Consider the following 14,272-nt stretch of genomic DNA (forward strand, 5'->3'; position numbering starts at 1 on the left):
GGTCTCACATAGGATGGATCTGGGAATAGGGTTGCAACCTGAGATGAATGGGATTACACTCCCCCTAAAAGCTCAGGTCTGCAGTTTGGGAATGATTCTGGATTTTTTCTTTAACCTGGAAGCCCAGGTGATGGAGGTTACCAGGTTCACCTTTCCACAACTTAAACTGGTGCTCCAACTGCAACAATTCCTGAAGAAAATCTGACTTAACCACATTGGTGCACACCTGGACTACTGCAATGTGCTCTGCATGGGCTTCCATTTAAAATGGTTCAGAAACTTCAGTTTGTTCATCCTCTCCCGTTAACCAGACTGCTAACAGGAGTAGATATAAGATAGCATACTACTCCACTCCTGAAGCAGCTTCATTGACTATCAATTAGTTTCTGGGCCCAATTCAAGGTGCTAGTTTTGACCTTTAAAGCCCTTTCATGGCATCAGCAACAGTGAGTCCCACAGCAGTGACAACTCTCTGATCTGGTGGGGAAAGGCTAGTGTCAGCTAAGTTCCGTGATTCACTCAGGTTAAAGATTTCCAGAGAGGCGTCCACTTCGGGAGTGGCACCCCTCCTTTGGAATACCCTCTCAGGGAAAATTAAAGCAGTGCCCTCTCTGTTATCCCACATGTATGAAATCAGTGTAATTCCACACTGAAAATATTTGGAAAACCATAAAGATGATAATGAAAATGACTTGCCAGTACTTAGTAGCAACAATAACAACAATAAAAACAATTTATTTATTGCTTGCCTCTTCTTGTGACTCGAGGCAGGTAATATTTAAAGTGGCTGAAGCAAAATGCTATGGTAGCAGTCAGTCAACCACAAATGCACTTGGACTTTCTTCTCCTTTTTTGCCATTCCTCTTTGTGCTTCCTGAAAATCTGCTCACATTGAGCTGTCAGCCCTCTTTATCCACATTCTAAATCCATGAATTCACACCAAGAGCTTGAAAATATTCCCCTCTCCACGCACCCACCCACACCAAATACATCCAAAAAGCAAACCTCGATTTGGTCATTTCATATAAGGAAGACTATTTGACTATGTCATTATAGATAATGAGACTTGAGCACTAAAAGATTTTGGTATTTAAAAGAAGAAAACCCCAGAGGATACCAAGGGCCCACTTTCTTCTTCTTCCCACCTCCACTGACATCAATGCCTCCTGTTTCTTGAGTGTCGATGGAGAAAACTGTTGATATAGAAAACTCAGTTAAAAGAATAGAAAACATAAAAAACTAAAAATATTTTTTGCATTAGTATGGACACCCCTGGAAAACATCTATGGAGCTATCAACCTCCCCTCCTATTTCCTAATGTCAAAGTAGTAAATAGGGAAAAGGCAGAAGGAGTTAAGGATAAATGGATTTTAGACCTGGGAAAGTTGCCAACTTTTTCATTTCAATTAGTGTCAGACAATTCCTTTTGCCGCAGAATTGCTTTTATCAATAAGGAAACAAGAGATCAATAGTTCTCCTTTCACTTCTTGGTCCAAATCTAGACTTAGTCGCTGAAAAACCCTGATTGAAAGTTCCTCCTCCCCCCCCTTAAGATTATGACACATCAGGTAAACATCTGTATTGTGAATATACAGGCCTATTAACAGCTGTGGTAATTGAAATGTTATTTTCATTTAAAACTTTAATGTGTTTGTGGGATTACTTTAATAAATCTATGGAATACATAGCTGCTAAAGTGGTTTCTTTCTTGGCCTTAAATCAAAGAACCTTGTCAGTATTATGAAAAGTTAATCAATTTTCAATACAAAAGTAGACAAAGGAAAAATTCCATTTTTAGAGGATTGATTCTGGAAGTTATGGTTGGTCTCACTTTTATTGAACATTCTTTACAGTAGGTGAAGGGTCATTTTTTAAAAAAACATGATTTCTTGAAATTGTCATCAGTAAGATGAAACAAACTGAGAATTATAAATGAAACATAGGATTCTGGGGCTGTGCACAAAAAATGGGCTCTGGAACTACAGACAGTCCTCGAGTTACAAACATCTGACTTACAAAACAACTTGTGGTTAGGAACGAGAGTGAGACAACAGAAAGTGAGATAAATCTACCCCTTGGAAGGGAAAAATCACTCCTGGAAAAGTTATCATGGGGAAAAGATGTCTACACTGAAATTTTCTCACCAATCCTTGTTTCACAACAAGCTAATTTTTTTTTCAAAATCCCATTATCACTGGGACAGGGCCACATAAAGCAAAGCAAAAACAGGGAGAGGGAGAGAGATGGCTGGAATTACTTTAAAAATGTACCAACTTACATACAAATTCAACTTAACAAACCTACAGAAGCTACTATCTTGTTCATTACCAGGGACTTCCTGGTAATGCCCTAAATTGGGTAATGCCCTGAAGAGGAAAATATACATTTCATTTCATTATGCATCCCTGTTACTTTCTTTCTTTCTTTCTTTCTTTCTTTCTTTCTTTCTTTCTTACTATTGTGCATTTATCTAAGACAACAGCCAAAATAAAAATTGGAGTCAATGATGTACAAAACTGCTTCACTGTGCCTGTATGTCAGAACATATGAAAGCAACAGTCCTTTATGGAATCTCTGTCTTCAAGTCAGCAAAGAATATTGGAGAAAAGTTGGCATTGCCATCAAAATACTGGTTTTTGTCTGTATACACTTTTCATTGTCCCTGCAACTCTTTCCCTCTTTTTGCATTTATTTTTCCATGGAAGAATGCATTCAATTAAAAATTTTGACTAATGTTAATATTCCATCTTCTTAACAGCAGGTGAAAAGGGATGATCTGGAAGATGATTTCTTGGAGTGTACACCAGAAGATCTGCTCCGATTTGATGACTACAACAATGATGGCTACCTAACTCTACAAGAACTCTATACTGCATTTCGTAAGTAGTGATATATTCTAAGTGTGGCCTGGTGTGTTGGAAACCTGTATTGAAATATAGACAGAGAAGGAGAGTGTCCTCATCTGTGGCAAGGGGTCATAGTGCCTCTCTCCCACTGAAACCCTCAAAATCTCCCCAGGCAATGGTGAAGAGCATTAAAGGAGTATGAACAATGGCTCTGCTGAGCAACTGAGCATAACCAGAACAAGATAATATGCAAATTCTCCTCTGTTGTTGCAAGGACACACAAATGTTGAGGTACCCATGCTGGATATATACAGAAGAGAAAGAATTGATGAACAGTCATTGTCAGGGTCAATCCTATTATTGGACAGCATGTTTTGAATGTTATGTGAGGACAGCAATTTTTTAGAATCTATTTGCATATTGTTGGAGTGCCTACAGGATCATCTCTTTTAACTGGAAAATGAAATTAGCATTTGGAGCTATGTGTCCGGTTAGGGATGTAATTACTCATGAATTTTGTTCTCAAGGGAAGGAAAAGGTAATTTTGGTAACTTTCTTCCTGCTGTAGGAAAGTCTTCAAAAACTGGTTTTTGAACATTGAACATAAAAATGTGTGTGTGTAGGCGGCGGGTGTACAGAAAACAGCATTTTCTAAACAAGTAGTAGCATCTTTTTTGCAAAAAAAAAAAATCCTATTTCTCCACAGAAACAGTATTTTCCATATAATTTTATGCACAAAAACTGCACACATTTTTAATAATTCTCAAACTGCAAAGATTGCATTACTCCAGGATTCTCATTATCAGGGTTTCCTTACAATTAATATACATTTATTTTTAAATATTTATGAATTGACATATTGACATGGTGCAGAGTTGAAAGTGCCATTTGCTTCTGTGTCTCGGGTAACAAGTCATGGGGCAACCTTTCTCACTGTTAAAAAAATTAAAGGGCTCTAATCTTTTTGTATAAAATAATGTATAATATATAATTGTTTTAAAGAATTAGATGCAATGAAGAAGAGCAACCTTTCTTTTCTGTTCATTTGAGAACTGTTACATAACTTTGCTACTTACCTGGCAGATTACTGTTTTCTTACGCCTACTATGAAAATATGAGAATGACACTCAGGGTAAGTGGAGAAAAAAAAGTTATCTCCCACTCCATCTATTGAATCAGTTCTTAATAGGAATATGTAGGATAGATGTCAATGGAAGAGTGCTTTAGTAGTGACTTTGATTGTTCTATTGCTATGAAGTCACATTCCTATTGGCACTATTGTGAAGAGCAGTGTGTGTTACATCTTGTTATTCACCAAAAGTTTTTTTCCCCTTTATGGTGTAGGTGCTTTATTTTAATGCTTACCAAGAAAATGGCTAAATGTACCTTACTCTGTCTGGATGGTCAGTAGGTAGTAGCACCCCAGTTACATATAGCAATCAAGGCAAGAACAACATTTTGTCTGCAAAAAAAAAAGGTTTTGGATCCTTGCGTTGTTAGAAAAGGCTAAATTCAATGTTGTTGCCTGTTACTGAAAAAGATCGAGGTGATTATTTATTTATTTTGGATATGATGAAGGTGAAGATTTATTTATTTTTATAGCACCGTCAATGTATAGAAGACCATAACTTCTTGTGTGATGTTCAAGCACTGGTGACCAGTGGTTAAAACCATTGATTGATCCAATATTTGGAAGCCAGGTTTCAGATGATTTGATGCATCTCAAAGTCCATTATTATTTGAAACCATACTCTTCAAGATTCAGAGCTGATTTCTAATGGTCTCCTGTCCCCTTCTCTTCCTTATATTTTCATATCTCCTGACAGCCTGCCTGAGTTAAATGTAGTCCTAATTGTAGGCTCAATTGAGTTGTCTAGCTTACAGGCTGAAGAAAGGGAAGTGAACAAAGCCCTATGTGTGCATCAGTCCAGGCCTGGATTGTCTTGTTTGTGATTATCACAAGGGATGGACTTTATACATTATCTGTTCTTGGCAGCCATACTTCCTCATTTTTGTCTTCCCTTCTCCCTCTGCACTGGTAAATTGGCTTGGCAAGGGAAGTCAAAGGATGTGCTCCCTTGACTTCCCTTGCCTTTTGAAGTGTGGTTGAAAAACTCTAAGAAATAAGAAATACCCTTTCTTCTGGTAGTTCTCAAAGAAATGTTGGACTAGGAGGAAAGAGAAATTAAATATGAGCTGAGCTGTAAATATTACACATCACCAGTACAGATATTGCCTAATTGGGAATTACTCTCTAGAGGAGATTGTCAGCAGGACCAGAACCATTTCCAACAGGATTTTGAAGTTATGAATAAAGTCAGCATTCCGCCTGCATTCTCCATTTAAAAAAAAAAATCTGCTTTAAGAGTTTTGAAGTCACACAATTTGGGCAGTTTCTCTCCCTCTGATGTCTGGAACTTGAGAATTGAATGGAAGTTTTATTTTTTTTTTACTCTAAGACTTCCAAAGGCTTGCTTTCAGAATATTTTTATGTCCCATGATTGTTAGCTAGACGCAAAAAGTCTATTATGAAATGGAATTTCATGTCTTTATGTTTTGTTGTCCTTCTTAGATGCTAGCAAAATAAGTACAGGCATATGTTTTTATTTATAAAATCGAAGTTCATTTTCTCATTTAAAAATTCAAAATAATGAATTTATAATGGTTTGGAGAAAAAATAGAGAATTTAGTTTTCACACTGTTTTGTACTGTGCTTGCATTAAAGTCATCGCATCCTATCTGGAGTCACAGATATGTAATAAAACATAAAACTTCTTTTCTTAAGTAGGCCATAAAGTGAATTAACCTTGCCATAAACACTTGACACACAGTTACTGGGGACTGTATTTGGATCAATGGTTTTTCAAAGTCACAGGAAACATAAGTTAAATTCCAAGAGCTTTGGAATGTATTTGTGGTTCATTGATTTTTAAATAGGCAATAAAATCTGAGACAGGTGCAAAAAATCATAGAGACCAAAATTAGTAAGAAGAGGTTAAATTACATGGTAGATAAAACCAATGACAAACTATAGCATATTGTCAATGCAATAGGATGTTTAACTTAGCATAACCACTACAGGACCATGTTTGAGCTGCTCCTCAACCACTGAAGTGGCTATTTCCAAAAACAAGCAGATGATCAGCATCCACTCTATGCAGTGTAGTGAGGCAGAAAAAAAATCATCCACTGTCACAGAGAAGGCCTGTCTCCATACTGTGAATTGCATAGTCAAGCTGTTTGTGCAACAAAGAAGCAAACAGGTTTTGTTTGTTTTCAGATATTGCAATCCATGTCTGTTTAACAAATGTTTCAGTTGGGTTGCAATTAGTGATGGGTAAGCTTTTTTCAGCTTGAACTGGATAAGCCCAAATAAATTGGAGAAATTTCTTACTTCTGAGCCAGTCCAAATAAAGGGTTTCTGGGGAGTGTTACATGTTTCAGATCTGCATTTGTATGATATTTTCTCCTCACCTCATTCCTTTCCAGAACTGGTGCTTCCCATATTTGTTATTAAAAACAAGAAGAAGCTGCTTCATGAAAAAAGTACATTCCACCCATGCTTCTGTTTCCAAAGATGGATTGGTTTTGTTGTGTATCACAAATAATTTCACCTACTTCCATGAGCCTGCCATGCATTCTGCCAACAAACCCACATAAATGAGTTCTTCCTCTTCTATGTTAATATGTCTTACTTTTCTGTGACCTAAGCAGGAGGTTATATAGAACAATAGCCTTTGAGAAGTGTAGCTTTCAGAAGCATACAGCAATGGCAAGGGCAGGATATTTGTTGGTAATGGTTAGTGAAGAGTCTTTCTGGGAGCTAGATAAAAGTGGAAATATCCTCAGGCTCAGGAATGTGGTTGCTGAATTATGGTGACCCTAAGACAAACTTGTCACAGGGTTGTTTTTTACATGATTTGTTCAGAGAGGGGTCTCCATTGCCTTCCTCTGAGGATGAGAATGTGATTTGCTTAAGTCACTCAGTGTATTCCATGGACAAGCTGGGAATCAAACCCTGTTCTCCAGTTGTTGTGCATATAGTACACTGTCTCTTAATTTATAGTTACTAACTGTTAAATAAGCAACTCACTGACATCATGAAAAGTCAACTCATCATGGGAGGCAGGGGGATGTTCACCAGACATGAAACTTGAAGCCCCATCACACTTGAGCATTTTCCCACTTTAATCCATTTTAAATGCCGTGACTGCCTCCTGCAGAATTCTGGGGGTTGTAGTTTAGGGAAGCCCAAGGCTTCTCTTAATGAGAAGTTTAAAGACCCCTCCCTAAACTGCAAACTCCTCCTTTCTGCAGGAGGCTGTCACAGCAGAATTCTGAGGTTTGTAGATTAAGGTGCGATTGGTGGGGACAAGAGACAGGGCCTTCTGGGTGGTGGCCCTTCAGCTGTGGACTTCCTCCCCTGTGTTTTTGTTATATCTATCAGATACCATTGGTATTTGATGCCCTCATATTCTGATGGTTGGCTTCTCAAAGGCAACAACTTTTCTATTGTGCAAACATAATTTGTATATGCATTTATTTATTATTTGGCATACCCCCTTTTTCTTCCTAAAAATGTGAGGTGGCTAATATGATGAGCTAGATAATCCTTTGGTCTGATCTTGCATAGGTCTTACAGGTGTCTTTGATATTGATAAAAGAGGATGGCAGCTCTGGGACACCATTAACAAATAGTTATCCTTTTATTCATGTTGCTGGTATCCCAGAAATTGAGCTGATGAGTATATTTTGTCATGTGAGGTCTCATTGCTTAACAGCACATTTACTTTGAAGCTACTCAGGCTGAATCAATGAAATTGTTTCTGACTAAACATAGAATCATATAAAATAGATCATACTTGAACAAGTCATTTGTTCTGTGAAAGCCTGCTGAGTTTGACTTGAGATCTGTGATACAAAATAATATCTATGGCATCCAGTCTGTGATAGCTATTTCTTATATGCAGGTTATCACATGTTATCTTATAATTATCCAGTGAGAAACATGAATGTGTGACTCAGTCCTTGTGGGTAAAATGCTAAAGCATTTTTTTACCTTCAATGACCTAAGAAAAATGGGGGGAAAGGGAACAGCTACTGGTAAGTTCCATCATAGAATTATCCCATTCAACTGGTTTGGGAAAAAATCTGCTAATTTGGAAAGCTCATAGCCTAGCTGAGTAGGACTTTAAATATGCTGAGATGACTGCTTTTGAATAGATCTTTTGGGATGAAATCTGACTGGAGGTCATTAAAATTAGGCAAGTCACTTCTGGCTTTACCTTTATGTAATTTGGTAATGCAATGATGAGAGAGGAAGTTGGCAGATGCGATGTTCTGGCTAAGGGGAAAATAATATAATCTTCTAGTACTATATAATGTAAAGTAATCAATGTGGGCAGGTCATTTAGCAATACAAATGTGTCAAAAAGAAGGAAAACATGTGTTCAATCACAATGATTCTGTCTTGTCAACTCAGTGTGAATTAATAACATGTCATTAACACTGAAGTTAAAGTTTCTGCAAATTATAACTCAGTGCTCATTAGAGTTCTCCAAAATGACACTCATTTATGACAGCTTGGCTCAGCATTGTATCAGGCTTCCTGACAATGTAATACAGCCCCCCCCCCCCCCCACTTGTACACTGTCAGTTAGGGAGTGAGGCTACTAATGTGTCTTGATGAACTAAAATATACTTTTGGGGAATGTCTTTTAATTGTGGCAGCTGATAGTGTCTTCATCCCAGGTCACTTGTGTTCAATTTCCACATTAACTGGTACAATTTAAACTACTCGAAAAATTCACATTTAGACCAAATCTCAATTACTGAGCTCAATTACAGCATAACTGCTAACTCACCACTCAGTAATGAATTTAATGGTTGAAAGATGTAGTTGGGTTTAGGTTTTAAATATGCATTTAAAATGTATTTTATATGCTGTTTTAATTGGTTGTTACTTATTTAATTACCAATTATTATATTCAAACAACTAAACAGAATAGGAAGAAGAGCCCTAGAGAGATTGCAAAACATTTGAGTATAATATATGGCCTTTTAATTTTGGGGAGAATGGTCAAACTGCATTAATTCTATTGTGTAGTTTATGAAAGCTCATGCTAAAATTTCTTTTTCTCAGTCCTAGTGATTCTACAAGATTCCTTTCCCTATAATTCCATAATATAGCTAAGCATTATATGCTGAACAAATTCTTATTTTGAATTGTTTTGAAGCTAGTAGTTCACCAAGCCATATTCAGAATGATCTGGAGAACATTTTAAAAGGGACACACGTTCTCAAACGGACATAAAGTTTAGATCTTGTTTTCCTCATTCTAATATTCTATGGAAAAGGGTAAAAAGAGAAAGCAAGGAAGGGTTGTGAAGATAGGGTGGTGGACCCAAAGCACAGGATCTCTATATTCTCTATGCTCAGTTATGCTGGTTTTCCCTTCCATTTTATAAAGTGGAGTCCAGACAATCAGATACCTTTGGCCCCTGTAGTACTCTCACTTGTGAGCACCACATGAATGTTTCTGTTGTTCATCCCTGTGTGTTTCTTGGACACACAGCACATCGCATTTCTTATCTCGGCACAGTTCATAGAGCAGTTGCTCTTTGGCAGGCCAACATGCCTTCTATGTTGATTGAGATTATTGTCATGGTTGGTCCTGAAAAGGTCCGTTGGTTGTTTTGCTTGCTTGTTTGCATGCTGGTTGCTTCTGTGGCGAGAGAATCAGCCATCTATGAAGACGTTGCCCAGGGGACGCCCGGATGTCTTGCAATCCTGCCAGAAGGGACAGACAGTTTCATCTATGCTGATGATCATGCCATTACTGCTCAAGCAGGGAGCTTTGAGATGGTAGAACAGAAGCTTTCCGAAGCTTTAGGTGCTCTTACTGCCTATTACAAGAAAAACCAGCTGATCCCCAACCCATCCAAAACACAGACATGTGCCTTTCATCTCAAGAATAGAGAAGCATCCCGAGCTCTGAAGATCACCTGGGGAAGAATCCCACTGGAGCATTGCAATGCACCCAAATATCTGGGAGTCACTCTGGACCGTGCTCTTACCTATTATTTATTTATTTATTTGCTTTACTTCTATACCGCCTTTCTCAGCCGAAATGGCGACTCAAGGCGGTTTACATAGTAAAGATCAACACAATAACAACAAGAAGGCAGTTAAAAACACATTATACAAAACATCAGGTCAAACAATCATAATCCTAGATATATGCCTCAGCAAACAAGTCAGAATCAGAATCCGTAATCATAATCCCTTATACCAATTCCTGTGATCAATTGTACCGTATTACTGTATTTCATTGCATTATTTAGCCAAACACTTATTCGTAAAGCCAAGTCTTGACCTTCCTCCGGAATGCCAGCAGTGAAGGGGCCTGTCTGATGTCCACAGGTAGGGCGTTCCATAGCCGAGGGGCCACCACCGAGAAGGCCCTGTCTATCATCCCCGCCAACCGCGCCTGCGATGCGGGCGGGACCGAGAGCAGGGCCTCCCCAGACGATCTTAATGTCCTGGTCGGTTCATAGGAGGAGATGCATTCGGAGAGGTAGGTAGGGCCAGAACCATTTAGGGCTTTATAGGCTAAAGCCAGCACCTTGAATTGTGCCCGGTAGCAGATTGGCAGCCAGTGGAGCTGGCGCAACAGAGGAGTGGTGTGCTCCCTGAGTGCCGCTCCTGTTAGCAGCCTGGCTGCCGAACGTTGGACCATTTGAAGCTTCCGAACAGTCTTCAAGGGCAACCCCACGTAGAGAGCGTTGCAGTAGTCTAAACGGGATGTAACCAGGGCGTGGACTACCGTGGCCAAGTCAGACTTCCCAAGGTACGGTCGCAGCTGGCACACGAGTTTTAACTGTGCGAATGTTCCCCTGGTCACCGCCGAAACCTGGGGTTCCAGGCTCAGCGATGAGTCCAGGGTCACACCCAAGCTGCGAAACTGTGTCTTCAGGGGGAGTGCGACCCCATCCAACACAGGCTGTAACCCTATACCCTGTTCGGCCTTGCGACTGACCAGGAGTACCTCTGTCTTGTCTGGATTCAATTTCAATTTGTTCGCCCTCATCCAGACCGTCACAGCGGCCAAGCACCGGTTCAGGACTTGAACAGCCTCCTTAGTAGCAGGTGGAAAGGAGTGACAGAGTTGGACATCATCTGCGTACAGATGACACCGCACTCCGAAACTCCAGATGATCTCACCCAGCGGCTTCATGTAGATGTTGAACAACATAGGGGACAGTATTGAGCCCTGAGGAACCCCACAAGACAACGGTTGCGGAGTTGAACAGGTGTCCCCCAGTAACACCTTCTGAGATCGGCCCTCTAAGAATGACCGGAGCCACTGCAGAACAGTACCTCCGAGATCGATCCCTGCGAGGCGTCCCAGAAGGATACCGTGGTCGACGGTATCGAAGGCCGCTGAGAGGTCCAGCAGCACCAACAGGGACACAATCCCCCTGTCGAGCTCCCGGCGCAGATCATCCACTAAGGCGACCAAGGCTGTCTCGGTACCATGTCCCGGCCTAAACCCAGACTGTGCCGGATCTAGATAATCCGTGTCTACCAAGAATACCTGGAGTTGTGAGGCCCCCACACGTTCCAAGACTTTGCCCAAAAAGGGGAGATTGGAAACTGGCCGATAGTTGTCGAATTGAGTGGAGTCCAGTGATGGTTTTTTCAACAGCGGTTTTATTATAGCTTGTTTTAAGCTCGCTGGAATAATGCCTTCCCGAAGGGAGGCATTAACCACCACCTTCACCTACTCGGCCAATCCCCCTCTGGCTTCCTTTACAAGCCAGGATGGACAGGGGTCCAGGATGCATGTGGTAGGCCTCATTCCTCCAAGTATCTTGTCCACATCCTCGGGCTTCACCAATTGAAATGAATCCAATAAAACCGGACAAGCAGATGCTCCAGCTACATCCTCATCTACTGCCGTTAATATGGTGTCCAGACCAGAACGGATCAAAGCGACTTTGTCTGCAAAGAACCGAGCAAAAGCATCACAGCGGGCTGCCGGGTTGTCAGGGCTCCCGTCTTGGGGGGCGGGATTTAAAAGGCCTCTGACAACTCGAAACAGCTCAGCCGGACGGTTCTTTGCAGACGCAATAGTGGCCGCGAAGAAAGATTTCTTCGCGGCCTTTATTGTTGCGGCATATGCCCTTAAAAAGAACACAAACCGTGTTCGGTTTGGCTCGCTCAGACCTGAACGCCACACGCTCTCTAGTTCCCTCTTCTTTCGCTTCATCACTGCCAACTCCTCGTTAAACCAAGGAGCTGGTTTAGCTCGGTTACTCAAGAGGGGACATTCTGGAGCGATCGTGTCTATTGCCCTAGTCATCTCCCTGTTCCAGAGAGAGACCAGGGCATCAACAGAATCACCAACCGAGGCGGCGGGAAACTCCCCAAGAGCCGTCAGGAATCCATTCGGATCCATAAGCCTCTTGGGGCGGACCAACTTAATGGGTCCCCCACCTCTGCAGAGGTTAGGAGGTACAGTAAGTCTAAATCTGACCAGATGGTGGTCGGTCCATGGCAACGGAGAGATGGACAACTCCTCAACACCGCCACCTAGCTCCCATCCCTGACAGAAAACCAAATCCAATGTGTGTCCAGCACAGTGGGTGGGGCCAGATACCCGTTGGGACAGCCCCATGGTTGCCATGGAAGACATGAAGTCCTGAGTTGCTCCTACTAGGGTAGTCTCGGCGTGTACATTGAAGTCCCCCAGCACAAGGAGCCGTTGGGACTCCAGTGCCAGGCTCGAGACCACCCCTGCTAGCTCAGGTAGGGAGACCGTAGTGCAGTGAGGTGGGCGGTACACTAACAGAAGCCCTATTCTGTCCCGGTCACCCACCCTCAGGTGGACACATTCAAAATTAGTTGACTGTGGGATGGGGCCTCTGGTCAGAGGGATTGTATTTTTATAGACCACTGCAACTCCGCCTCCCCGCCCTCCGGGTCTCGACTGGTGCTGCAGAGAGAACCCTGGTGGACAAAGCTGGGTCAAATTTACTCCTCCAGCTTCGTCCAACCAGGTCTCTGTGATGCACGCCAGATCTGCCCGTTCATCCAAAATTATATCTTGGATGAAAGATGTTTTTCCGTTGACAGATCTGGCGTTCAACAGCACCATTTTCAACCCGGAGGGACCGCCATCCTGGGTACACCAACCTACCTTGTCAGGAGACCGATTACAAGTTGTTAAATTTCTTCTTCTAACTCTAGGCCGAATTCGATTTGTCAAATTTCTTCTATCACTAGGCCGAATTAGTGGTCTCCCTTTCCTGCATCTCCCCCTCCCCGTTATAATTTCTATGGGGGCCCCTCGGCCATCAGAACACCCTCCTTCTACCGTATTGCACTTCTCCCTCATAGATTCTTCCCATAATTCATTCCAGGTTGTTTGTTCTCTTGCTTTCCCCTCCTGCCACCCCACTCCCCCCCCCACTCCTTTTCCACTCCTGCAATGTTGTTTTTGAGATCTTCCCACCTGCTCCACTCCCTGTCTACCTCCCACTCCACCAGCAACACTAGCAGTAAATACCAAAGGGTGGGAGACAACATGAGTGAGGGCGTTGGTACTGCGTTAATTCTAGTCCCTAACCTAAAGTGCCAGCAGATATTAAAGTGCTAGATGCTAAAGCTGGTAAAGTGCACTAGAATTTATCACGTAATTAATAGCTGCCGAATAGGGGGTTACGGGATTAAAGTGCTTGGAGTTTAAAGTGCAAGGAGTTAAGGTGCAGTTGGTAAACAATGGTTAAAGTGCTGGTAATTATGAGACTTAGCAGCGTTGGCTAACAGATGTAGAATAGTGCAAAAACAGCGCAAATTGTTCGTTCAGTCCACAGTTCTGTCTTGATTCACAAGGGTATAGATCTCATGGGGACCCACAGATTGCAAGAGTTGTGGGATTTTTAAAGAATGTCATTAGAGTTGTTACAATAGATACAGAGTCTGATAATGACTTAAATTGGTATTTCTTTCCGGAGTTAGAGGCAATAGCATGAACGATGACACTACAATGCAATACAATAATAGCAGCCGATGGTGAATCTCGTAGCAGCAGTTATGTAAGGAATTCCAGCCACCCAACAATGGCCTAATAGTCCTAGGATGGGCACAGCCGGGTAAAGAGTCTTGAGGGGACCGCTGGGCTCCAGATGGTCAGGCCCTTTTAAGGAATTGACTCTCCCGAGCCAGGATCACTCAGACGATGGTAAACGCGTGGGGGCCCGGTTAGGTTTGCTTAAGCAGCGGTGGATACGTAGGCGGGGGGGGGGGGGGAGAGCCTGGCTGCTCACAGGCCTCCGCCAGGATGGAGCGCGGGGCAGCGCCAGTTGGCAGCAAGACGCAGAGGAACCAGGCCGCTCCCAGCCGAAGGCGCAGAGGCGGCGTCC

The 14,272-nt window shown here is 42.0% G+C and overlaps 1 protein-coding gene across 2 annotated transcripts in view; it reads left to right on the plus strand.

Annotated features, from left to right (window-relative positions):
• FSTL4 (follistatin like 4) overlaps positions 1–14,272 on the plus strand; it is a 550,230-nt gene that overhangs the window by 322,944 nt on the left and 213,014 nt on the right. For both annotated transcript variants that reach the window (XM_060765261.2, XM_060765262.2), the window contains exon 6: positions 2,759–2,879. In XM_060765261.2, coding sequence (XP_060621244.2) covers positions 2,759–2,879 — 121 coding nt within the window. The remainder of the gene's footprint in view (positions 1–2,758; positions 2,880–14,272) is intronic.

The sequence above is a fragment of the Anolis sagrei genome, chromosome 2 (assembly GCF_037176765.1).
Source record: "Anolis sagrei isolate rAnoSag1 chromosome 2, rAnoSag1.mat, whole genome shotgun sequence".
In the NCBI taxonomy this organism is placed as follows: Eukaryota; Metazoa; Chordata; class Lepidosauria; order Squamata; family Dactyloidae; genus Anolis; species Anolis sagrei.